This window comes from Palaemon carinicauda, chromosome 1, assembly GCF_036898095.1.
Source record: "Palaemon carinicauda isolate YSFRI2023 chromosome 1, ASM3689809v2, whole genome shotgun sequence".
Classification (NCBI taxonomy): domain Eukaryota; kingdom Metazoa; phylum Arthropoda; class Malacostraca; order Decapoda; family Palaemonidae; genus Palaemon; species Palaemon carinicauda.
The window spans coordinates 289,382,156-289,407,155 of NC_090725.1; the positions used below are offsets into that span (position 1 = coordinate 289,382,156).

Sequence of the window (25,000 nt, forward strand, 5' to 3'; positions counted from 1 at the left end):
ACATATATATATATGTATATATATGTATATATATTATATATATATATATATATATATATATATATATATATATATGTACATATATATATATATATATGTACATATATATATATATATATATATATATATATATATATATATATATATATATATATACACTGCTGATAAAGATAATCATTAAACACGATTGAGTTTGCCTTCGGATACGTTTAGGCAATCTTAGCTTTCTTATTTTCCTGCCACATGATTATAATTCATCAGAGATGACAAACTAATATTGCATTATAATATTGTATTTAAATTTAAAGAATCTGTTTATTGGTTGAAAGCTTTGAGGAACCTTGAATATTACATTAGTTTCTTTTACAGTGATAACAAAAAGGATAAGCATGTTCCGCTGATGTTTAGAACATGCATATTCAGAAACATCAACAAACATTTCACAATCAATTTCTTCGCACTGCTTGTGTCTGGGTACACTGTAAACATTGACAAAATTCAAGGAGCTTAATGTTTTACCTTCTATTTATTCCCTTTGGTCTCTTTCTAATTAGCTGTACAACTTCTCGAATATTATCTTGTTCGAATGTATACCTCTCATTTTAGAAGAAATTCTTTAGCCACTCGTAAAAGAGTGCAGATTGGACACTTTGGTCTAGTTCAATGAGCTAATAATAATAAAAATAGCAATGATAATGATAATAGAATTAAAAATAATAACAATAACAATTCCAATTTTGTACAGGTCGTGTGTGACATCGGGAATCCCCTTCCAACGAATGCGAACGTGACACTGCAGTTAGTTTTCCAGCCCATTCCAGAATCTGTGAACAGCTCTGCTCTGAATTTCCACGTCATGACCTCCTCGGCGAACGAAGAAGGCGAGGAGGAAGCCAAGGACAACCATATGGCCTTGGCATTGCCTGTCACCGTCAGGAGTGACATTGATATCAAAGGGTGAGTGGATCATTTGTCGTTTTGTAATGCAGTGGGCTATGGTATAGGAGAACTATAGTCCATTTCTTTTAGCGAGTCATATTTGCACTGACTCGCAGCGGTGCCCTTTTAGCTCAATGAGCGACCAGGAAACTTTTCCGAGCTAAAAGGGCACCGTTGCGAGTCGGTGCAAATATGACTCGCTAAAAGAAATGGACTATAGTATCATTAGGTGAGTAAGACTTCAAGAAAAACAGAAAAGAGAGTGACAATCTTAAATTCGTTTACGTATTTATACAATTATACTTATGCGTATGTGTTTAATGTATCCATTCTAATGCGAGTTTTTAAATAGAAGTAGAATATATGAGTTTGGTCCATATTGACTGGCGTTGGGACATGAAAATTATAATTATATAAAATACAGACTATGCAGTATATATATATATATATATATATATATATATATATATATATATATATATATATATATATATATATATATATATATATATATAATGAGAATGACAGACAATAGATGGACATTGAGAATAACAGAATGGGTCACTAGAGATTGTAAAAGAAGTAGGGGTAGGAAGAGAAGACGATGGATCGACGAACTAAGGAAGTTTGCGGGCGTGAATTGGCACTTATAGACCATCAACAGACGCAAGTGGAAGACATGTCCTGAGGCCTTTGTTCTGCAGTGGACTAGTAAGGGCTGATGATGATGATGATATACACACACGCTGTACGTGCAGCCTACCATAGTAGCTACCATAGTTGAGCAATACGTTGATAAGCTTGTTTGGGGACCTGTGATTCCCCCCTTGCCAGTCCACCCAGCATTAAAATGCCACAATCGTCTGCTAAGGTCAAGAAACTGTGAGGTTAGGAACGCCACCCCAAAAGACTGGATGTACCCTTGTGTCGCCACTAGTCCAAATAGGAAAATGACTTACGATATATGTGTATATTATATACAACAACAGCAACAAATGCAGCCTTTTCTAGTCCACTGGAGGACAAAGGCCTCAGTCATGTATGGGGGTTTGGCCATTTTAGTCACAACGCCAGCTACTGCGGATTGGGGATGTTGGGAGAATGTCGTCTGATCGCTCACAACAAACCAACCTATTACGTGTGGCCCTGATTAGTACAGCTTTGTCGACACACAAACCATTTCACCACGGTAAATTATCCCATACAGTATATATATATATATATATATATATATATATATATATATATATATATATATATATATTGATAAAGGGGTTAAGCTATTTAAATTAGTCAGACTTGACTAATTTGATATTTGAGAGCCATATCTCTGAACCCATAATTCAAGGTCACTGTGACAGTGGGGTCATATTTATTGTGCCTCGTTGATATCCATAACTTGAGTTGGGACGACGTGAAGCTGTTAGTATTCTTATTGTGATAATGTGCCACCTGGGACAAATAATCATTGTACCTCTGCTACAATTGCTAAGGATGACTAGAGTTGTGATGATGATAACTAAAATATAACTAATATCCTAAAAATATATCAAAACACTTTTCTTAAAGAGATATTTTCCTTCTACAGCTACTACTACTATCATCAACTTATGGTAATAATGATGATACCACTACTGTTTGTGATGATATTGATTGTGGTAATAACTTAAATAATTATAGATTTGATTTGTATTAGTTATTTCAAGAAAATTATTTTATGAAAGAAGGTTTCTTCAAATATGGGATAAATTTACCTACCAAAAGCCTATCCACAGAATAGATTACCATCTGTGAAAAAAACAAAACCGTGAGACCAGAATACAAAGTACTTGGAGAACGCATTCCTCCCCTAACGCCAAAGGAATTTATTATTTTCCAAATTTGCCCGGAATCTTTAAGGTTGGCAGGTTTTCATGACACACCTCATATTTTTTTTATAACATATAACAAAACGGGATTTTTTTTTTTTTGTCTCAAAAATTTCATAATTATCGATATGTATCTTTTATTTTATATCTCGGGTTAGACTTAAACAGGTGAATGCAAAATATACTTTTAAGAAAGAAAATATTAACTAAAGATAGAGAATCAGTCAAAGAAAATTTAACAAAAGTAAATGGCAGTTCAGTGTCAGGTCTTTGGAACTCTAAGAATGAAATGCCTGAGAGTTTTGAACTCAATGTTATTATTATTATTATTATTATTATTATTATTATTATTATTATTATTATTATTATTATTATTATTATTATTTCTTAGCTCCAGAACGGCAAAATCTCTGTTCCTTAGTTTAGTTTGTACCACCGGTTTTGTCTCAGCCTCCATCATTGGTAATAAAGATGTGCAAAAAGAGTCGAAGAGCTAAACGCTTACTGGGCATTACCTATGCTTGGAAAATGATGCTGGATTGGAATAAAGCAAGATGAAGGATGGCACAAACCAAAAAGGGCGCAAGATTCATTTTATGCTTAATCTTTATGTCTGGCCTCTCACAACATCTGCCTCTTCCACTGCAATATTAAGGACAATCAGAAGATTGAGATCTTTGTCTAAGCTTTGAATTTTCACTGTGTTAGAAGCTATTGATTGCCGGTATCCTCCACAAGTAAAATATTAATGAAGCGATCATCATATTATTTTGCATGTTCTGCCGCTTTTTTTTTAACAACAGAAAACCTGACATAAATAAACGATATGTTAGAAAAACTATGTCTGCTTTAAAATGATGCATATTACCTAAGGTTCATGACCCAAGAAAAATCTGAGAAAAACATAGACTAATATCTCTAATTTAATTGTCCCAATAATAACAAAGAAACTTAAAATTGTCTCATAAATATTCCCTATTCTTGTTCTATTAAGATACATACCTGACCCAATTATCACCTTTTTCGACAGAATTTCGTGGCCCGACGGTCCATTCGACTACAACGTGTCTCGTTTTGGGAAGCACTTGGTAGGCGAGCGTCCCTTCCAGCACGAAAAGGAGGTTGGACCCGAAGTGATGCACGTCTACCATATCACCAACCAAGGACCTTCGGATCTGCCTGGGGCGCAAATTTACCTCCTGTGGCCGACGAGGACACTCACAGGGGATCCTCTTCTCTACCTCCTGGACACCCGGCTGGAAGCAAAATTTACCAAGTGCGAGACGGTCACTGACACGAATTATCTTGGACTGAAGGTAAGTCTTCTTAGCCACCGTTATCCCTACATTGAGCGGTCGGTTGGTTTATACTTTGCCACATCAGGTATGGTTTATACTTTGCTCTTGCAGTCATCAACCAGTTATTGGCGGTGGGCCTAGCCTTTGATTTAATAGTCCAACTGCATGGCTGCAGTTTACACAGTTATTGGCGGTGGGCCTAGCCTTTGATTTAATAGTCCAACTGCATGGCTGCAGTTTACACAGTTATTGGCGGTGGGCCTAGCCTTTGATTTAATAGTCCAACTGCATGGCTGCAGTTTACACAGTTATTGGCGGTGGGCCTAGCCTTTGATTTAATAGTCCAACTGCATGGCTGCAGTTTACACAGTTATTGGCGGTGGGCCTAGCCTTTGATTTGATAGTCCAACTGCATGGCTGCAGTTTACACAGTTATTGGCGGTGGGCCTAGCCTTTCATTTAATAGTCCAACCACATGGCTGCAGTTTACATAGTTATTGGCGGTGGGTCTAGCTTTTGATTTAATAGTCCAACTGCAAGGCTGTAGTTTTCACCTTTTGCCAAAAAGCAGGACTGCAATTCAGCAGCTGTCCTTTTATTCATTTTCTACGACAGTGCACAGGGATTAGCGGCAAGTCTGAGGAGAAATTCTGTTTAAGTAAGGGTTATGTAAGGCCCATTCTGATTTATTATATTTTTTATGTCCATGTGATATTAAATGCATCTTATTAGAACGTCTATTGTGAACTCTACCCATAATGTGGAATTTGGACTGTCATGAAAGAAGTTGGTTCCCTAACTATTCAATTATTTCTAAAGGAAAATATCGAATAGAGAGGACAATTTAATGAACTTTTCTGTTTCTAGGCCGAAGGAATTGTGGAAAATAAAATATCACAGATAATTTTTATTTGCCGAATCAAAGTATTTAAGATAAGAAAATATGCCGTTAAATTTTTCCCTTTTTTAGCTTCTCTGTACAATCCTAGTGAACTTCATTTTGTCAGTTGGTCGAAATATAGTTTAGATGGCTTTTTACTTCAGTAAAGCCTAAGTTGGGCAGTTGATTGCGTTAATCCTTTACATAGATCATAAATGGTTCATTGTCAAACAACACTAAAACATGTTTTTATTCAATATACAAGATTTTCTTTACGCAGTCTCTACCTTTCTTTCTCCTTGTGACGCAATGACTAGGGGGAACAAATATGTATCCTTTCCTAAAAACTCAGAATGCCTCTGTTCACCTGAGCAGCAAATCAAGTACCTACTTTTTATTAGCCTACAACTTGGGTAGAGCTATAAAGATAGAAAGACTGACGTGAGTGTCTATCTCTGGCATCACACTTGTATACCATCGAAATGCAAGGGACTCTACAAGGTATTCCTCGTCTTACGAAGTTGAACCCATTCAAAAGATATTCAAAACATTCTATCTCTCACACAACCGTGCACGCGCACACACACACACACACACACACACACACACACACATTATATATATATATATATATATATATATATATATATATACATATGAGAGAGAGAGAGAGAGAGAGAGAGAGAGAGAGAGAGAGAATGTTGAGCATGAATGAATGTTCCAGTAAGGTGAATTGCTTGTAAAGTGTGAATGGTTTTGGACGTGTAGGAAAAAAAATGAAGGCTGTTAGGTTTGTTTAAAGATTCGTATGTTTGGATTTACTTTAACTGGAACACTGCCTTTCTGTTTTTGGTAGGCGGAGTAGGAGATATACTTGGGCGCTGATCATAATTTAGGTCTCCGAGCATTGGCGCGTCTCTTGGCTCTGTTGCTCATTAGTGACGTTTGAACGCTTTATAGCCATAAATTCAAATCAAGAATGTATTAGCGACTGTTGTCTTGGTTCTATATATATATATATATATATATATATATATATATATATATATATATATATATATATATATGCGTGTGCATGTGTGTTTGCGCGCGTATGTGTGTGCGCACGCATGCATGTATTTGAGTGTATATATATATATATATATATATATATATATATATATATATATATATATACTTTATATATGTATATGTGTACATATATATGCATATATATATATATATACATATATATATATATATATATATATATATATATATATATATATATATATATATAGAGAGAGAGAGAGAGAGAGAGAGAGAGAGAGAGAGAGAGAGAGAGAGAGAGAGAGAGATCATATACGATCGTACATACATACTTATATCAATTGTATATTTATTTATGAATTTAAATATTTTTTTAACCATGTCGTATATATACAAGTCCTTCCTGTACACAGATGTCGACGTAACATATTTATGTTTGTAATGTGTACTTGCAAGGTCTATATTTTATATACCTTGGGAGTACTACCGATCATATGGTACTTGAAGTGAAGAAAGGGTGTTGAGTATACAGGGGTGAAACAGTAATTCCACAGGGAAAAGGACTTCACCCCTTCTAGAAGTACAAGTCCCACCAGTGTACTTGTCTCGCTTGCATCTGAATTAACATATTGTAATGTTTATTTTGTAATTAAAACTTGTAATTATTATAATTTCTATTTTGTAATTAAAACTTGTAATTATTGTAATGTTTATATTGTAATTAAAACTTGTAAACCTAATGAAAAGAGATGGAAGTACATCATATTTTTTTTTTCATATTTAACAAAAATAATATACTTTTGGCTTCAATGTACCTACTGGTTGCGATGGAAATATACAGATACCAATCAGTCAAATTCAATTCCTGAAGAAATTGTACAGATTTTTGTTTTCCTCACATACGGTTTTGAGTAACTTCTTACACAGAAATGGATGAGACAAAATTAAGAAATTATCTTAGTCTGTTTTACTTAATAGTTTTTCTTTATGAATTGGATGCATCTGTTTTATTATATGTGGCTGATAAGTCATCTGGGATGCCACATTAGGGTAATTTTCCTCTGTTGTTTACCAAATAACATTTACTCTCAGGGATTGCGTTTGGGCTCTATTGCTTAAGGGTACACCGGAGCACGCTTTCTTTAATTTTGGTTAGTCACTATATATATATATATATATATATATATATATATATATATATATATATATATATATATATATATATATATATTGCATAGAATATGTATTTATTCCTTCTTTGTTCTGTTCTCTCTTTACACTCAGCGGAAAATTATAATCAAATCAAACGTCTTCTTATTTACTCCATGAATAATATTGTTTATTATGAATGAATTCTGTAGTAATTACCAATGAATTAAACAACATACTGAACCTCATTTCTATCGTTATCAAGGTCGAAGAAGCATCTTACGAAAACCTCATGGTAACCCCCATCTTGGACGCGGATGAAGGCGATGCATCGCTGAGTTCCGCATCAGACGGGATCGCGGAGAACCTCGTTCACCCAGAGCATCGCAGGCGGAGACGTCACAACCACAACGGCAGTAGCCATGCTCATCGCCGCACCAGGAGAGACGAAGACGTCGACGGCGAAGGCAAAGGCGAAGGCGAAGACAAGAAGGTCATTAACATCGAAAAGGAACTCTCGTGTGGACCTACCAACTGCACTAGGGTTCGCTGCACCATTTCGCCCTTCAATAAAGATGAAAATGTGGTCTTGAGGGTTAGGTCCAGACTCTGGGTTGATACTATTGAAAAGGTACTTGCAATATCACTTACTTTATCATTTGGGAATTATTATTATTATTATTATTATTATTATTATTATTATTATTGTTGTTGTTGTTGTTGTTGTTGTTGCTGTTGTTGTTGTTGTTGTTATTACTATTATTATTTTTATTATTATTATTACTTGCCAAGCTATAACCTATCGTTGGAAACGCAGGATGCTATAAGCCCAAAGGGTCCAATTGGGTGATTTTTCCATTTAGCATAACTTTTCAAAAATGGGTGTTTTATTGCTTTGCTTAGCTTATGAAAATTATTAGTGCAAAACAAACTTTACTTCGGAATATTCTTTTTTAAATCCCTATTTTGATTATATCACGGTAAAGAATTCTGACTACTTCAGTAGGCTAGATTGTGATTATTATTTTCCATGTAAGTTTATTTATTTCTGTATTCTCAGATTTTCTTTTTTAAATTCCTATTTTGATTATACCGCGATTAAGAATTCTGACGCCCTCTTCGGACTAATTCATTAGGCGAGATCGTAATTATTATTTTACATGCAATGTTATTCATTTCCCAGATTGGCATGTCAGAGGTGAAGATCTCTTCGCGTCTGGTCGTGATTGGTACCAACGGCAAAGACGTCGTGGCACCTGGCGGAGGCTCTCCCAAGCCCCAGCAGAGCTCAGGTCACCATTCGCACCATCTGCAGACGCAACTGGGCATGATGTGGTCTGGAACAGTCACGACCATCGTCCGCTCCAGCACTGAAGAACAGAGAACCTCGCTCAAGTGGTTGATCATATGTGGAAGCATATTGATAGGACTTCTCCTGCTAGCTATTTTGTGCGCTATTTTGTGGTCGGTAAGTTATTCTCCCATTTTATATTTTCTATCAAGGATAAAAAATAGCTAGTAATTTATAAGTATATAAATGTAATTCTTTATATGATATATAAACTATACATACACATGCATATATATATATATATATATATATATATATATATATGTGTGTGTGTGTGTGTGTGTGTGTGTGTGTGTGGAAGGGGGGATTTAGCGCGTGTGTAGTATTAATTTATTATATTGTATTATCTAAACCAGACAAAATTATTGATTCAGAAATATATATCGATATAATGGTGTATTTGGAAGATAATTTCAACATTGAGCTTTATAATCTTCAAATTATTACCATCATGTAGCATTAATATTATTTCTTCTTATCGCCTATTGTCTTTTCCTTGCAGATTGGTTTCTTCAAGAGGAACAGACCGCAAGATAAACATGAAAACGAGCCATTGAATAGCAATGGTTACTATGGCAACGAAAATGGCAAATCTTGAGAGTCCTAGTAACTTTTAAGGAGTATTTTTTTCCCAAACGATGCCCGTATTAAAAGTCATGCTTGAGTGAATAGTAGAAAGTGAGAAAAGAATAGTGATATTTTCAAGGTAAAGACACGACCCGATGTTGTCTGGTAGATTTCTGACTTGATTAAGTAAAGGGGCAGAAATAAAATGTGTATCATCAAGTGCATTTGCTTCTTAAACTGACACTGAGGTATGATGTCATCCCGTTAACGGAGGTATTTGTCTTGAAGGAATTGAAGAAAAATATCTAGTGGAAAGGACACTTGACTTGCGAGCACTTTCCCTGTCTTTCAGTAAGAACCAATTTCTGGGGAAGTTGATCTTAGCATTGGCAAATTTGAGCCGTTATAGACTGAGTGTTCTGTATATACAAATGTAGAAATGGATAAGGGGACAGTTAAAATTTCAAGTGGTGAGGTTGTTATTGAAGTTCGAAAAAACTCTCCCTTGGATGATATTACCGGGAGCATATTCTTACAATGAGAACCAGTATTTACTGACACAATCAAGGTAATCAAGGTGATCCTTATGTAGCTGATATGCCACCCAAGATCCTTTCTCGAAACGGTGCGGCGCTATGTAGTTAAGTAGTGATTTGTTCCTGTTTGTACAATGCAAACTGTCCGAAGAAGGACTGTCTGAAGTCCTTTGTCCGATTTCTGTGCAATTAATAAAGTTTGTGATAGAATTAAAACGGTAATAATTCAGGGTTCCGTGAATACTAAGGTAAATGTGCGTTTCAGGCTGGAGGAACAGGACTCAATCAATCGGAGATAGATATTTGCATATTTCTTCATACTTCAAACCTATTTATGGAGTAAGACCAACTAGTGATTATTCTGTGTCCTATTCCGATAGAAGACCACCAAGAAGGCCAGGCAAGAACAACAGCATTTATATTTATATTGAGGAAAAATAGCTTTGCTTCAAAATAACATGAGGTGAGAAAGAATTAACGCCAGAACGATATGTAGCTAAACCGTAGTTTTGTAAGAGATATTGTAGCCACTCTTCATTGTGAATCTTGGGGACATGAGTTCCTAATCAAATCTTATTAACTATGACATACTGAAAACCCAAATTGTTAATCTCATCGCGCCGTAGTAATTAACCTGGCTTAGAAGATTTTTTGGGTAACACTTAATTTATCAATAAAAGAGAATAGTTTCATGTATATACGTCGATTGTGAAATTATCTCAAATGACTTTTCAAGATTTTACTGTTGTCTGTTGTTGCGTATAATCCTGACCAGGTGTGCACGATTTCGCTGAATGAATATTTTGTATTTCTTCGTCTTAGATTGAAACACAATGAAGGTGGAATGACAATACCAGATAGAAATGTGACAAAGGTTAGAAGATTCTGCATGTTGAAATGGCCATCGTATAAATTTTCTTCAGCAAGGCATGCTATTTCAAGGTTTTTACGTGTGCATTAAAATGGATACATTCCAGTACTGAAGAATTAGATATGGCATTGACGCTTTAGTAAGGAGAACAGTGAGTAAATCAACAGCAGATCTTTAAGTCATTACATCTTGAGGCAAATTGTGCTTATTATTCAGTACATAAAGATATTGTACAGTGTTTGTGACAATAAGAACATCAATCACGGTAGAAAGAACTAATTTTTTATGTCATCGTATATATTTAATACTTTATGTCTGTAAAAAGAAATTTTGTCTCGATACCAACGTGATTGATAAGGCGTTTTTTTTATTACCTTGAAATTAGAGCAAAAGAAAATATGTATAAATGTAAATGAAACGGTAAAGATTACTTTAGTTTGCATGCTTAGAAAGTTTATCTGTGAATCTAAAGTCAATTTGTTTACTTGTTAGTTGCAAGGATTGTATATCTATTTGCCCAGATCTCTGAAATTGGAATCGCCTGTGTATATAACAGTTTTGCCTTATTAAAAACAATTTGTTAATGTGAATAAGCTAGCATCTGTTTTGCTGTAATATTTGACAAGTGGTGATAAGCTTCCCAGAGATTTAATAGAATGGTGTACTTACAGGAGGCCTTATGAGATGTGCCCTATCATGTCGTCAGAAAAGACGGATCTATGTAAATGATTCCTTTTAGGAAAATGCAATGGGGTCCCGGGTAGAATGTGAAGATGCAAAAAATATTGTCATATGTGCTTAGCATTGCTAGTTTGTAAATACATAATGAGCGTAAATGCAATTGAATTTTTATGATGTGCTGTATAGATTTTTAATTGATGAAGTAGCGAGTTTATTTTATAAAACGTCTATCCGTATGTCATTTCTTTTTCATTATTAAGGTTTTTAGCTACTCTTCCACAGTTTGATTTTTAATATTAGCCTACTGTTGTTAACCTTGAAAATCTATAAGGATTGGTTTAATGTTGATAGATAAACCCCTTGATACAGCAGATATCCAAAAAGATGACCCATCTCACCTTTATCAGTGGGATTGATATTTTAGTTTTGGTGTTATAATAGCTTTATTTTATTCCAATTTGTTTGTATTTCCACCAAAATTTACTGTTTATTTTGTCAATTCTGAAATACCTTTGAGATTTTTATATTTTACCTCAGTTGAAAACTAGTTTTTACAAATAGGTAAAACTTGCCTTTTCTAAATTGATAAACTTTTGCTAAATGTTGGGTAAAAAAATATGAAACCAGATACCGCTGATTTGATGTTAGACTTACCCTTGAGCTTTTTATCCAATTCTAAGGACTGATTACTGCAGTCTGGAGGATGACTGTAGAAGACCTGTCACAGTTTCTTCCTACTTAGCTTTCCAACCTCTTTAATTATTATTTAATCCAGTTTTCATCCATCCTTGAGAATAAACCTGCTAGGTCAGCGCTATCAGAGTTAAGGAATTTAGTTTAACTTGGTCATCAGGTATAACTACTTATATTGATGTTGTCCAGATATCTGGTATTAATCTTACAGAGATGATGATTCACAGCTCTGTGATGAAGTTACTAGGATGGTCAACCCTTCCCAGATGCCTCTTGTTTGCTAGTTTTATCACATTCAGGGCGATATGTCCCAAAATCAATATAAATTCGACACATGTTTTTATTTTACGTCTAAATTGATTTTGTATATTCTAGAATTAAATTCAGGCTGAGAGGAACGGCATTTTTCGTTGTTGTGCTAATTTTTAAGGATATTAATTTTTTATTTCTTTATCAGTAATCATGAATGTAGTTGTAAGTCAAGTGTATTTTGAATCTCATTCATTTTTTTTTTCATTCTAGTCACAATTGCGCACTAGGTTAGTCTTTTTTTATATTATTGTCTCGGTATCATTATCACAATATTCCTTATATGACGTAGACGTTAAAGAAAAGTACATTAATCTATACCAATGTATTATATACGTTGTTATTAGCTATACTGTAATTGTATGACAGGAGAAAGTGCCAATTAGTTTTGATAAGAGTGCCATTGATATTTGAAAGTTTGAAAAGGACCTTCTTCAGTGAAATAGGTTTGCTAGATTTCATATGTATAGATTTTCTATAAGATATTTTGTTATATTAAAGCAGAGCTTCTATATTGTAAATAAGTTTGCCTTATTCAGTTATGAGAGAAAACTGTCAAACTGGTGGATGATTTGATAAATATATCACGTCATAGTATGCTGATGATAGAATCATTTACAGTAGTATGTGTTCTTGTTCACTTTTGTTATGCATAAATAAAGTAGCAGAGATTTCCATGTTTGGTGAACTACAGTCTATTTTTTTTTTTTCTAAAATGAATTTTTATTTTTATAAAATTTTTACCTTATTTAAAAAAACGTCTCGCTTGTCTTTATAGATGTGGATATATCCATGATGTTTCAAAATCATCTGTCAAAGTGAGATAAAAGTGGCATTTATATGTACTGTATGTATTTATTTATATGCATTTACAGCACTCGTTTCCCGTGAATGTTGAGCTATATAATGTACTTAAATATTTTGTTATGTTAGTAATGTGTATATGTAGTTTGTAGGTAACTGCGAATATTTTGAAATTAAATGGAAAGTCACCGGAGGAAGCGGATGTGTTTATGTTCTTGTGTCATAATGACTTTGTTGATATAAGCTGAAAGTGCCTAAGTAACAAACAACAATAAATCGCTTATGTGTGAGTTAATCGTCTATGAGAGTTTAAAAAGTTAGGATTACCGGGAAAAAGTGATGTTGTCTGAAGTATTTCAGCAAATATTTAAGAACCCCTTGTTATGATATTTTTTATATATTAAAGTTATTAAATGCAGTGCCTAAATTTTAGTGGGAAATGTATTTGGTATTAAAGTATTTCTGAGAATTTTGTTACATTACAGAATTACTTTGCAATATGTGATTTTGTATAAGTACTTGAGATTTTTGCCCAATTGTAGTTGAATTTTTTAACTTCCACTTATGCTCATTTCCGGAGATTATGTGATACTCAATATTTTGTGATTGTCATCGCATGGCGATCGTTAATGGCATCTAAGAATTGAAATGAAACATCTTAATCTAGTGATATTTTAAGCAACATCATCAAGATTTGTTACTGACCACAACCCGCTCTTAGTTTGTGCCTTCCAAGGTAATAGATATTTAATAATATAATGAATAAAATATGTACTGTTATACGGGTGTCTTTTTTTAATCATTTCTTTTATTTGGGATGGTGACATCTTTACCTGATGATAAACATTGTCGATACAACGAGTAAGTTCTATATTTACGTTGTTTACACTCAATTTACAAAAAAAGTTTTCAAACTAAAAGTGTGAAGAAATTTTTCATCTAATTTCAGTGGAAATGATGAACGATTAGAAAATCTCGAAGCATTGAAGTAACCTTAAAAAAAAAAAAAAACCAGGTTGAGTTCGTATATAATTACCGAGCTTAATTGGTTAAATTTTCTAGACGTTGGCGTTGTCATAGTGAACGGTTCTCGCCTTTCTCCGCACACATGATCATGTCCATCGTTTTATCGATAAACGCACTAATTCCTTTGTGTTTTAGTTGAATTTAGACTTAGAAATTTAAGGCGTATAGCACAAACAAGCAAAAAAATAGCTAAACCTTGTTAAACCGTCCAATGTTCAACGACTCGCTGTTCAGTTGTGTAGCAGTCTTACCACCGTCCAGAAGGGAATTTCTACCGGTCGGTGTAAATAGAGATTTCACTTTTATCAGTGTAATAACAGCCGTGTCTTACGCTATAATGAAGAAACTAAGTGACTGTGATACAACGTACTGTATAAGAAGAGAAGGCAGCAGGAAATAAGTATCGAAGGAGAGGGCAATAAGGTAAAAATTGACTGTTTTGATTTTGGAGGAAATATAGGCATTTGTTCCAACAATGTTTTGGTTTTGTGGTTGGCGTGGTGAAATATATGCCATCATTGCAGGTTTTCTAAACAAAGCCTTTTTGTAAATCAAGATCGAATTCACCTTTTTAGATATAAATAAAAGCATTATCAATAATTTGATATAATAAATGCAGTGTTGACCGACATCTCGTAGATATCAATTATTTATTCTTGATATTAGCCAAGCCTGTGTTTCACTTCTCTCGGCCCATAGGATAACCTGTATATAATAAACAACTGTCTTTTGGGTTATTCCATATGATTGCGTCCACATTATAACTAGAAGATACTAATAACCATAAGAATAACTGATTCAGTTAAATTAAATAAGTGAAGAGTCATTCAGATACCATGAAGTTCCATTGCAATCTTACAGCAGCTATCGTGATCTGTAGATAGCCTACTAATGTTAAAGAAATTAGAAAAAGAAAAAAAATATCCATTCAGTGTAGGCATCTAGTCACTCTCAGTGTGTTCTTATAATATGACAACTCTGAATTTTATCACATATGAAAATCTCAAGCACAGATAACATAGAACATGAAATTAAATAAATCGAGAAAACGTCGTTAGTAATAATCGATTTTTTTTTAACGATCTTTTATAGTGCTATTGGTCTGGAGTATTTCAAGAGCGAGGAAACCCAAAACTGACAGATGTTCAAAAAGAGGATTGGGATCTCTGGTTATAATTCATGGAATAGTAGTAGGCTGGCCAGGGCACCAGCCGCCCGTCGAGATACTACCACTTGAGAGTTATGGGGTCCTTTGACTGGCCAGACAGCACTACATTGAATCCTTCTCTCTGGTTACGGTTCACTTTCCCTTTGCCTACTCATACACCGAATAGTCTGGCCTATTCTTTACAGATTCTCCTCTGTCCTCATACTCCTGACAGCACTGAGATTACTAAACAATTCTTCTTCACTCAAGGGGTTAACTACTGCACTGTAATTGGTCAGTGGCTACTTTCCTCTTGGTAAGGGTAGAAGAGACTCTTTAGCTATGGTAAGCAGCGCTTCTAGGAGAAGGACCAAAATCAAACCATTGTTCTCTTAGTCTTGGGTAGTGCCTTAGCCTCTGTACCATGATCTTCCACTGTCTTGGGTTAGAGTTCTCTTGCTTGAGGTTACACTCGGGCACAGTATTCTATCTAATTTCTCTTCCCCTTGTTTTGTTAAATTAAAGTTTATATATGAAATATTTATTGTAATGTTGTTACTATTCTTAAAATATTTTATTTTTTCCTTGTTCCCTATCCTCACTAGGCTATTTTCCCTGTTGGGGCCCCAAGGTTTATAGCATCGTGCTTTTCCAATTAGGGTTGTAGCTTAGCAATTGATAATAATAGTAATAATAATAATAATTGGAATGGATGATATATTACAAAGCTCAGGCCCTGTCCAGATTCACCGAACACACGAAAAATTCGATGATAAATTTTTTGCTTCGCGAGGTATGAAAAAACGAAATCCTTCTGTCCTTTTGTACGTCCACTCTTATGTGGAGCAGACACGAGATCCTTAAAACTGAGATATCAGAAAAGAAAGTAATGATAGTTGGTTATTCACATAAAAGATATAAAAGAGGGTTGTGCTAGCCTATTAGAAACGTCCCTATTATTATTATTATTATTATTATTATTATTATTATTATTACTTTCTAAGCTATAACCATAGTTGGAAAAGCAGGATGCTGTAAGCCCAAGGGATCCAACAAGGAGAATAGCCCAGTGAGGAAAGGAAATAAGGAAAAACTAGAAAGAAAGTATAAGAACAATAATAACATTAAGATAAATCTTTTTTGTATAAACTATAAAAAAAACTTGAAAATAAAAAGAGGATAAAAACTTCAAAATAACAAGAGAATAAAAACTTCAAAATAATAAGATGAAGAGAAACAAGATAGAATAGTGTGCCCAAGTCTACTCGAGCAAAACCCCAAGACAGTGGAAGACCATGGTACAGAGTCTATGTCACTACTCAAGATTAGAGAACAACGGTTTGATTTTGGCGTGTACTTCTAAAAGAGTTGCTTACCATAGCTAAAGAGTCCCTTCTACCCCTATCAAGAGGGAAGAAGCCACTGACCAGTTACAGTGCAGTAATTAACCTCTTGAGAGAAGAATTGCTTGGTAATTTTAGTGTTGGGAAGCGTATGAGGCAAAAGGAGAATGTGTTAAGAATATGCCAGAATATTCTGTGTATGTGTCAGCAAAGATGAAATGAGCCGTAACCAGAGAGAGGGATCCAATGTATTATTGGCTGGCCAATCAAAGGACCCCATAACTCTCTAGCGGTAGTATGTCAACGGGTGGCTGGTGCCCAGGTGTTCTGTCGGACTGAGGTTCGATTCCGGCTCAGTCATATCTTATAGTATCTGTCAAGGGTTTCTGCAACCTCACCATCCTTGTGAGCTAAGGATAGGGGTTTTGGGGAGCCTATTGGTCTATCGGCTGATCCATTAGCAGCCATTGCCTGGCTTGGGTGGCAAGCCGCCAAAGCTTGGGCGCTGATCATATGGGATCAGCCAGTCTCAAGGACATTTTCCTGCTAGTCGGGGCAGTGTCACTGTCATTGTCTTTGCCATTCACGAAAGGCCATTAAGCCTTTAAATAATTATAAAACAATAAGTAACAAGGGCTAATGAAATTAGCTTTTTTTTCTTTTTTCTTTTCATTTAGAAAAGGTGGAAGGTGAGCGTAATAACTTGATTAGATGATTATGTTAACTGGGCAAGAATAAGCAAGAATTTGTGATTAGCCGATATCTAGTACTGACTAAGACCGACTAAAATTGTAAGAGAGAGAGAGAGAGAGAGAGAGAGAGAGAGAGAGAGAGAGAGAGAGAGAGAGAGAGAGAGAGAGAGGCGAAATCAGTGAGTAAACTTAGTCATTCTTTGGACAGAAGTTGTTCTTCACTAGCCCTCACTGTAAAATAAACTGAGAAATCTGAGGAGAGCTTGACCGTTTAGATATTATCAGACGTTAGGAAACTGTCAAGAGCATCAGTGGAAAAAAAATACAATACTGGAAACTTTATAAGAAGTACATAACACTGGTCTATGGGAGCCTAAAAAATAAACGCTTAGTTTTAAACTCAATATTGCAACAAAACTTAGAGGGAAATGTGGTTGGGTAAATACTTAAAAAAACTTATAAATTTTCAGTTCCAGTAAGAATTATTTGTACCTGACACAAAAATAAATAATGAAGGAAACGTAACAGGAAATCGATTTATGAATAAATGACAAAACTGATAGGATGAAAAAAGTAGTCAGTCGAGTAAAATAACCTGAAACGTAAATAATCAAAATAGACTATATAATAAAGGTGCATCTCATGCAGACAAAGTTTGAATTACAGTATATGAGGATTAAGAACTTTAAGAAACTTGAGGTAGAAAGCTGGAAAAGTCCAGGGGGGAAAACCCTACAAAGATGGGACGAAATAAATATTACAATCTTTTAAAAATTTAAGCAAATTTTAAATCAATACAGGATAGAATTTTTATTAACTGTATAAATGTTTTAATAGAAATGAGAAATTAAGTAAATAAGGAAATTCTCATTTGATAATTTAGAAGGAACCTCAGCATTTGATTACGTGGTAACCTTGGCGTAATAGCGAACCGTAACAAATTCTTGGGAGCATTTATCTTATATATTTCTTCCAAGTGTTTATGAGTAATATTAACGTTTATAATTTTAGCATAGTGGAGGGAAATAATAAAAAGTGACACTAATTCAGAAAATTATCGAAGTGATATATTGTTTTCGTAGACCTAGGGAATATCACCGAAAGAAAGAGAATGCAAGACAAAAATTAATGTACTGAAACGTGGTTTGTCTTAAGGAAAAACAATAGACACGATAAATCAAATAATATTGACTGCATTAATAGTTTGTAAATGATGAAGAGAGAGGGCTGAAATCAAATAATATAAACTGAGGAGTTCGGAGACCTGTACGCCTAAACAAATCATTTAGATTTTCAATTTTGATTACCATCTGTTGATGTTGAGTTTTCACCCATATGTATACGAATGTTTGTGTCAATAGAGAATGGCTGAAAAGGTATTTATTAAATTTTATAGTAAATCAGTTAGATGATTACACTTTCATATTTTTTATGGTCATCGCTAATTATTTTTCTCCAAGAAAACCAACTTTCCACCATTATGAAGTAGATACAGGTATTATTGCGGCTAATTATCATGCAGTGAATTAATCAAATTACTCAAACAATAATTTATACTATCAAATGCGTTGTCTAGCTTGGTGGAGGAAGATTCTTTACTTGGTGTAATTATTTTCCTTATTTGCCTTGGGGGTCCCATCTTTTAAATACTTTATTATTGCTGGATTTTGTTTACTGCAGTTATTATTATTATTATTATTATTATTATTATTATTATTATTATTATTATTATTATTATTATTATTATTATTATTATTACAAGGAAAATTTGCTTCTTTGTGATTTGAGAATTTTCAATATTATAGAGCTGAACAGAAATGCACATAGCAAAATATAAATAATGATAGGAGAGAGAGAGAGAGAGAGAGAGAGAGAGAGAGAGAGAGAGAGAGAGAGAGAGAGAATTGTATTCGCATTACGAATGTAAACACAGCCACCACGACTCGGACGCAGTTGGTGGCCAGGCTGTCAAAACAATGGTAAATAATCCGCCGACACCTTGTTAGGGCTATAGCATTCTTGCAAACAACCCCCAAGAAGGAGAAGAAGCTTACTGATACTAACGGGGGTAGGATGAAAAGCCTCTTCGTCTGTAGCAGGGAAGAAAATGAGAGACGTGAAATCTCTCTCACAACTGACGGAGATTTATGTCACTCGACGTAGCTTTGGTCGATCCTGTGTTATTGTATGGGTTTTAAAGTTCTGCGTTACCTTACACGCTGTCCCTCTTCAGAGGCCTAAGCATGCCTTGTGTCTGTGTAAATAAAAGGCTTGTTAAGCTTGTGATCATAGGCTTTGATTTCCCGTGGAATGGCATACCCGCCTGGGAACGGTGGGAACTTCAAAACATCAGGTGGATTGTGAAAGAAAATACTAGGATTAGAAACGTTGGCGTTGGAACACTTATTCCCATTGTTATTTATTTTTGTTATCCAAAGTGTACTAAAAGGCCACTGCTTCACAAAGAAGCTTCAACAGAATAGAATTTCCATGTGTGCTTACATATACTAGCCTACTTGTCGACTACAAAATGTTTTCCACTATATTCGTTCACCATTTTCCCCACAGTATTTGAGACTATTAATTCAAACTTGGGCATGGTATGTTAACAGTTTCTGCTCAAAAGAAAACATTACCACTGGGTATCACAGGTCGTTTGATAATATGCTATATCAGATGACTATGATAAATTCACAATTTTTGCACTAATTATATAATAGAAACCAACTCTGCCATTAACACTAATCGATTTCGTCCTGATATTGTCATTTTGTGTTTTAGCAGTATATGAAGCACCTTTTTAGATCTGCAGTAATTATTATTATTATTTTTCTTTGTTGTCTTTACTAAAATTAAGTGTAGAATGGAAATCAAAACTGCCGGTACATCAAATGCACCATTAGTAGCTGTAAATAGTTACTAAGTGCTCCTTAATGGGAAAGGTCGTCAGTGCATCTTTCTCGGTGTACTGTAGGGCCTAGTGTTACCACGTCTGCAGATTAAGACGATTTCTACAGATTTTTTTTTTTATTGTCTCAGATTTTCTCCAGAATGTGAGCCAAATATACAGATTTTTTATGAAGATATTTACAATTACAATAAGTCCTAAAATGTATGAAGTGAGCCAAATCTACTTACTCTTTTCCAAATTAATCCACAAACTCCTAAAATATTCCTTCCATGTGCAGGATTATTGAAGTATTTTGTTTCATTATAGTATTTATATGTTGGACTAAACTTGGTAAATATATTGGTATGGATTGGATTCTAACCTCTATATTATGCAAACATAAGAATAAGATTCCTTATACTGTAAGCCTAAGCTAAAAACTGGAGACACCATTATGATCGCGTACTGTTCTTGTTTCATCTGTGTTAAGACTTTTTTGCTACTTATAACGTTAGAAGGATTTCAAAGGGATAACTTGAAATGTTGAGTGCCTTTAGTACGCCTATAGGTTCTGTCATTACATCTGAAAAATTTCTTTACGAAATTGGAGGAGAAAATTAGTACAACTGTGTTATAGAGGACATTTCCAAGTGTTTCAAATAGTGAAAGACACTGTAAATAAGCTAATTAAAGAATAAAATCAGTTAGATCAAAGCCAAAGCTGAAGAAATAAGGAAAAGGTCACGTTAACTAGAAAGAAAGATTAAAAAATGGCTTGGAAATTGCGCAACAATCAGCCAGCTGCCTTACATACGGTGGGGCCCAAAGAATCGTGTCTTTTCTTAGTTGCCTCCTCGTTCGATTGAAGATTTAGGCGATATCAATGTCTCGTCATATCTGACTTCAACTGTTTTCAACTCTCTTACTCTCTTGGACCAAGGATTACGTCGACGAGATTTCAATTTCTTTCTGGTCACGGTTCATTTTCACTTTGCCTACACATACACCGAATAGTCTGGGCAATTCTTTAGACTCTCCTCTGTCTTCTTACAACTGACAACACTATGATTATCAAACAATTCTTCTTCACTCAAGGGGGTTAACTACTGCACTGTAATTGTTCAGTGGCCACTTTCCTCTTAGTAAGGGTAGAAGAGACACTTTAGCTATGGTAAGCAGCTCTTTTAGGAGCAGGACACTTCAAAATCAAACCATTGTTCTTTAGTCTTGGGCAGTGCCATAGCCTCTCTACCATGGTCTTCCACTGTCTTGGGTTAAAATTCTCCTGCTTTAGGGTACACTCGGGCACACTATTCTATCTTATTTCTCTTCCTCTTGTTTTTGTTTGAAATGTTTATATTTTATTTAAGAAATATTTATTTAATGTTGTTACTGTTCTTAAGATATTTCATTTTTCCAAGTTTCCTTTCCTCACTCGACTATTTTTCCTATTGGAGCCCCTGGGCTTATAGCATCCTGCTTCTCCAACTATGGTTGTAGTTTAGCAAGTAGTAGTAATAATAATGCGGCACTCTTCCTTATTTCTTCATCTTTGGCTTTGATTAAACTGATTTTAGCCTTTCATTAGCGTATTTAAAGTATATAAAAGTCTGAAACACTTGAGATTTCCTCTGCTCCTTTCTTGTTACTGCTCCTCTCATTCCAAGCAATTTCCACTGAAGCAAATCAACCCGTCAATTTTAGGGACAAAATGCTTATACAAATAATTAGTTATCCCATATAGAAATAATTCAATCACCCTAGTGAATATATATTATTTTGATAAAATAATTTACTTTAATTTTATTATATAAAAACAAGAATAGCGCCAACGTTATCCCTGCGTGTCGTAAGAGGCGACTAAAAGGGATGGGATGAGGGGGCTAGGAACCTCCTCTCCTGTATCTACATCCTGTGAGACATTGACAAAGAAATGGAGCTGGGGGGAGAGTGACTGCTCCCCGCACTCTAGTTTTGGGGTGTTTGAATGTGCGTGGATGTAGTACGATAGAGAGTAAAAGATGTGAAATTGGAAGTATGTTTAGGAATAGAAGAATGGATGTATTGGCCTTGTGTGAGACGAAGATAAAAGGAAAGGGTGAAGTGATGTTTGGTGAAATGTCTGATAGAGTGTCTGGGATTGAAAGGGGAAGAGCGAGAGAGGGTGTGGCTTTATTGCTGAGTGAATGGATGACAGGTAAAGTAGTGGAATGGAAGGAGATATCATCTAGGTTAATGTGGGTAAAGGTTAGGTTGGGTAGGGAATGTTGGGCGTTTGTCAGTGCGTATGGGCCAGGTAGTGAAAAAGTGAAGAAGAGCAGAATGAGTTGTGGAATGAATTAACTAGGTGTGTAGCAGGACTGGGTAGAAGGAATTATGTAGTTGTCATGGGTGACTTAAATGCTAGAGTGGGCGCTGGAGAGGTAGAAGGTGTCATTGGGAAGTATGGCGTACCAGGTGAAAATGAGAGTGGTGAGAGACTGGTAGATATGTGTGTTGAGCAAGAGATGGTGATAAGTAATAGCTTTTTCAAAAAGAAAGATAAAAATAAGTATACATGGGTAAGAGTGGCAAATGGAAGAGTAGTAGAAAGGGCATTAATGGATTGTGTGTTGATAACTAAAAGAATGTTTGGAAGATTGAAAGACGTGCACGTGTTTAGGGGTATGGCTAACGGTATGTCTGATCATTTTTTGGTGGAAGGAAAATTAGTTGTAGCAAAAGAATGGGGGAATAGAGTAGGTGGATGTAAAAGGGAGCTAGTGAGGGTTGAAGAGCTAATAAAACCGGGGGTAAAAACTAAATCTCAGGAAAAGTTGAAAATGATATATGACGAAGTGAAAGTAAGAGAAACTGGCAATTTAGAGGAGGAGTGGAAGTTAGTAAAAGAAAATTTTGTTGGGATTGCAAGTGATGTGTGTGGAAAGAAGGTTGTTGGAGGCAGCATGAGGAAGGGCAGTGAATGGTGGAATGAAGGAGTGAAGGTAAAAGTGGAAGAGAAAAAGAGGGCTTTTGAAGAATGGCTGCAGAGTAATAGTATAGAGAAGTATGAAAAATATAAAGAGAAAAATGTGGAAGTAAAGCGCAAGGTACGTAAGGCAAAGAGGGCAGCTGACCTGAGGTGGGGTCAGGGATTAGGTCATTCATATGAAGAGAATAAGAAGAAGTTTTGGAAAGAAGTGAAGAGAGTAAGGAAGGCTGGCTCAAGAATGGAAGAGACAGTGAAAGATGGAAATGGAAGGTTGTTAAAAGGAGAGGAGGCAAGGAAAAGATGGGCGGAATATTTTGAAAGTTTACTGAATGTTGAGGATAATAGGGAGGCAGATATAATTGCTGTTGCAGGTGTTGAGGTGCCAGTGATGGGAGATGAGAATGAGAGAGAGATTACAATAGATGAAGTGAGGAGAGCACTAGATGAAACGAGAGTAGGAAAAGCATCTGGTATGGATGGTGTGAGAGCTGAGATGTTGAAGGAGGGGGGTGTGACTGTACTTGAATGGTTGGTGAGATTGTTTAATATGTGTTTTGTGTTGTCAATGGTACCAGTAGATTGGGTTTGTGCATGTATTGTACCACTATATAAGGGTAAGGGAGATGTGCATGAGTGTTGTAATTCAAGAGGTATTAGTTTGTTAAGCATAGTTGGAAAAGTGTATGGTAGAGTATTGATTAATAGGATCAAGAATAAAACAGAGAATGCAATCTTAGAAATACAGGGTGGTTTTAGAAGAGGTAGGGGTTGTATGAATCAGATTTTTACAGTTAGGACGATATGCGAGAAATATTTAGCAAAAGGTAAGGAGGTGTATGTTGCGTTTATGGATCTGGAGAAAGCGTATGATAGAGTTGATAGGGAAGCAATGTGGAATGTGATGAGGTTATATGGAGTTGGTGGAAGGTTGTTGCAAGCAGTGAAAAGTTTCTACAAAGGTAGTAAAGCATGTGTTAGGATAGGAAATGAAGTGAGTGATTGGTTTCCGGTGAGAGTGGGGCTGAGACAGGGATGTGTGATGTTGCCGTGGTTGTTTAACTTGTATGTTGATGGAGTGGTGAGAGAGGTGAATGCTCGAGTGCTTGGACGAGGATTAAAACTGGTAGACGAGAATGACCATGAATGGGAGGTAAATCAGTTGTTGTTTGCGGATGATACTGTACTGGTTGAAGACACAGAAGAGAAGCTTGGACGATTAGTGACAGAATTTGGAAGAGTGTGTGAGAGAAGGAAGTTGAGAGTTAATGTGGGTAAGAGTAAGGTTATGAGATGTACGAGAAGGGAAGGTGGTGCAAGGCTGAATGTCATGTTGAATGGAGAGTTACTTGAGGAGGTGGATCAGTTTAAGTACTTGGGGTCTGTTGTTGCAGCAAATGGTGGAGTGGAAGCAGATGTACGTCAGAGAATGAATGAAGGTTGCAAAGTGTTGGGGGCAGTTAAGGGAGTAGTAAAAAATAGAGGGTTGGGCATGAATGTAAAGAGAGTTCTATATGAGAAAGTGATTGTACAGTACCAACGGTGATGTATGGATCGGAGTTGTGGGGAATGAAAGTGATGGAGAGACAGAAATTGAATTTGTCTGAGATGAAGTGTCTAAGGAGTATGGCTGGTGTATCTCGAGTAGATAGGGTTAGGAACGAAGTGGTGAGAGTGAGAACGGGTGTAAGAAATGAGTTAGCAGCTAGAGTGGATATGAATGTGTTGAGGTGGTTTGGCCATGTTGAGAGAATGGAAAATGGATGTCTGCTAAAGAAGGTGATGAATGCAAGAGTTGATGGGAGAAGTACTAGAGGAAGGCCAAGGTTTGGGTGGATGGATGGAGTGAAGGAAGCTCAGGGTGATAGGACGATAGATGTGAGAGAGGCAAGAGAGCGTGCTAGAAATAGGAATGAATGGCGAGCGATTGTGACGCAGTTCCGGTAGGCCCTGCTGCTT

General features: G+C 35.5%; 2 protein-coding genes across 2 annotated transcripts in view; both read left to right on the forward strand.

Annotated features, from left to right (window-relative positions):
* Nucleotides 1-13,755, forward strand: part of LOC137657682 (integrin alpha-PS2-like) — a 292,460-nt gene extending 278,705 nt beyond the window's left edge. The window contains 5 exon segments of the mRNA XM_068392086.1: nt 746-957; nt 3,838-4,123; nt 7,429-7,794; nt 8,347-8,631; nt 9,017-13,755. Coding sequence (XP_068248187.1) covers nt 746-957; nt 3,838-4,123; nt 7,429-7,794; nt 8,347-8,631; nt 9,017-9,112 — 1,245 coding nt within the window. The 3' untranslated portion in view covers nt 9,113-13,755.
* A 500-nt stretch (nt 13,756-14,255) lies between these two features.
* LOC137657692 (HCLS1-associated protein X-1-like) overlaps nt 14,256-25,000 on the forward strand; it is a 96,727-nt gene continuing 85,982 nt past the window's right edge. The window contains exon 1 of the mRNA XM_068392114.1: nt 14,256-14,424. The gene's annotated coding sequence lies outside the window, so the exon portion shown is untranslated. The remainder of the gene's footprint in view (nt 14,425-25,000) is intronic.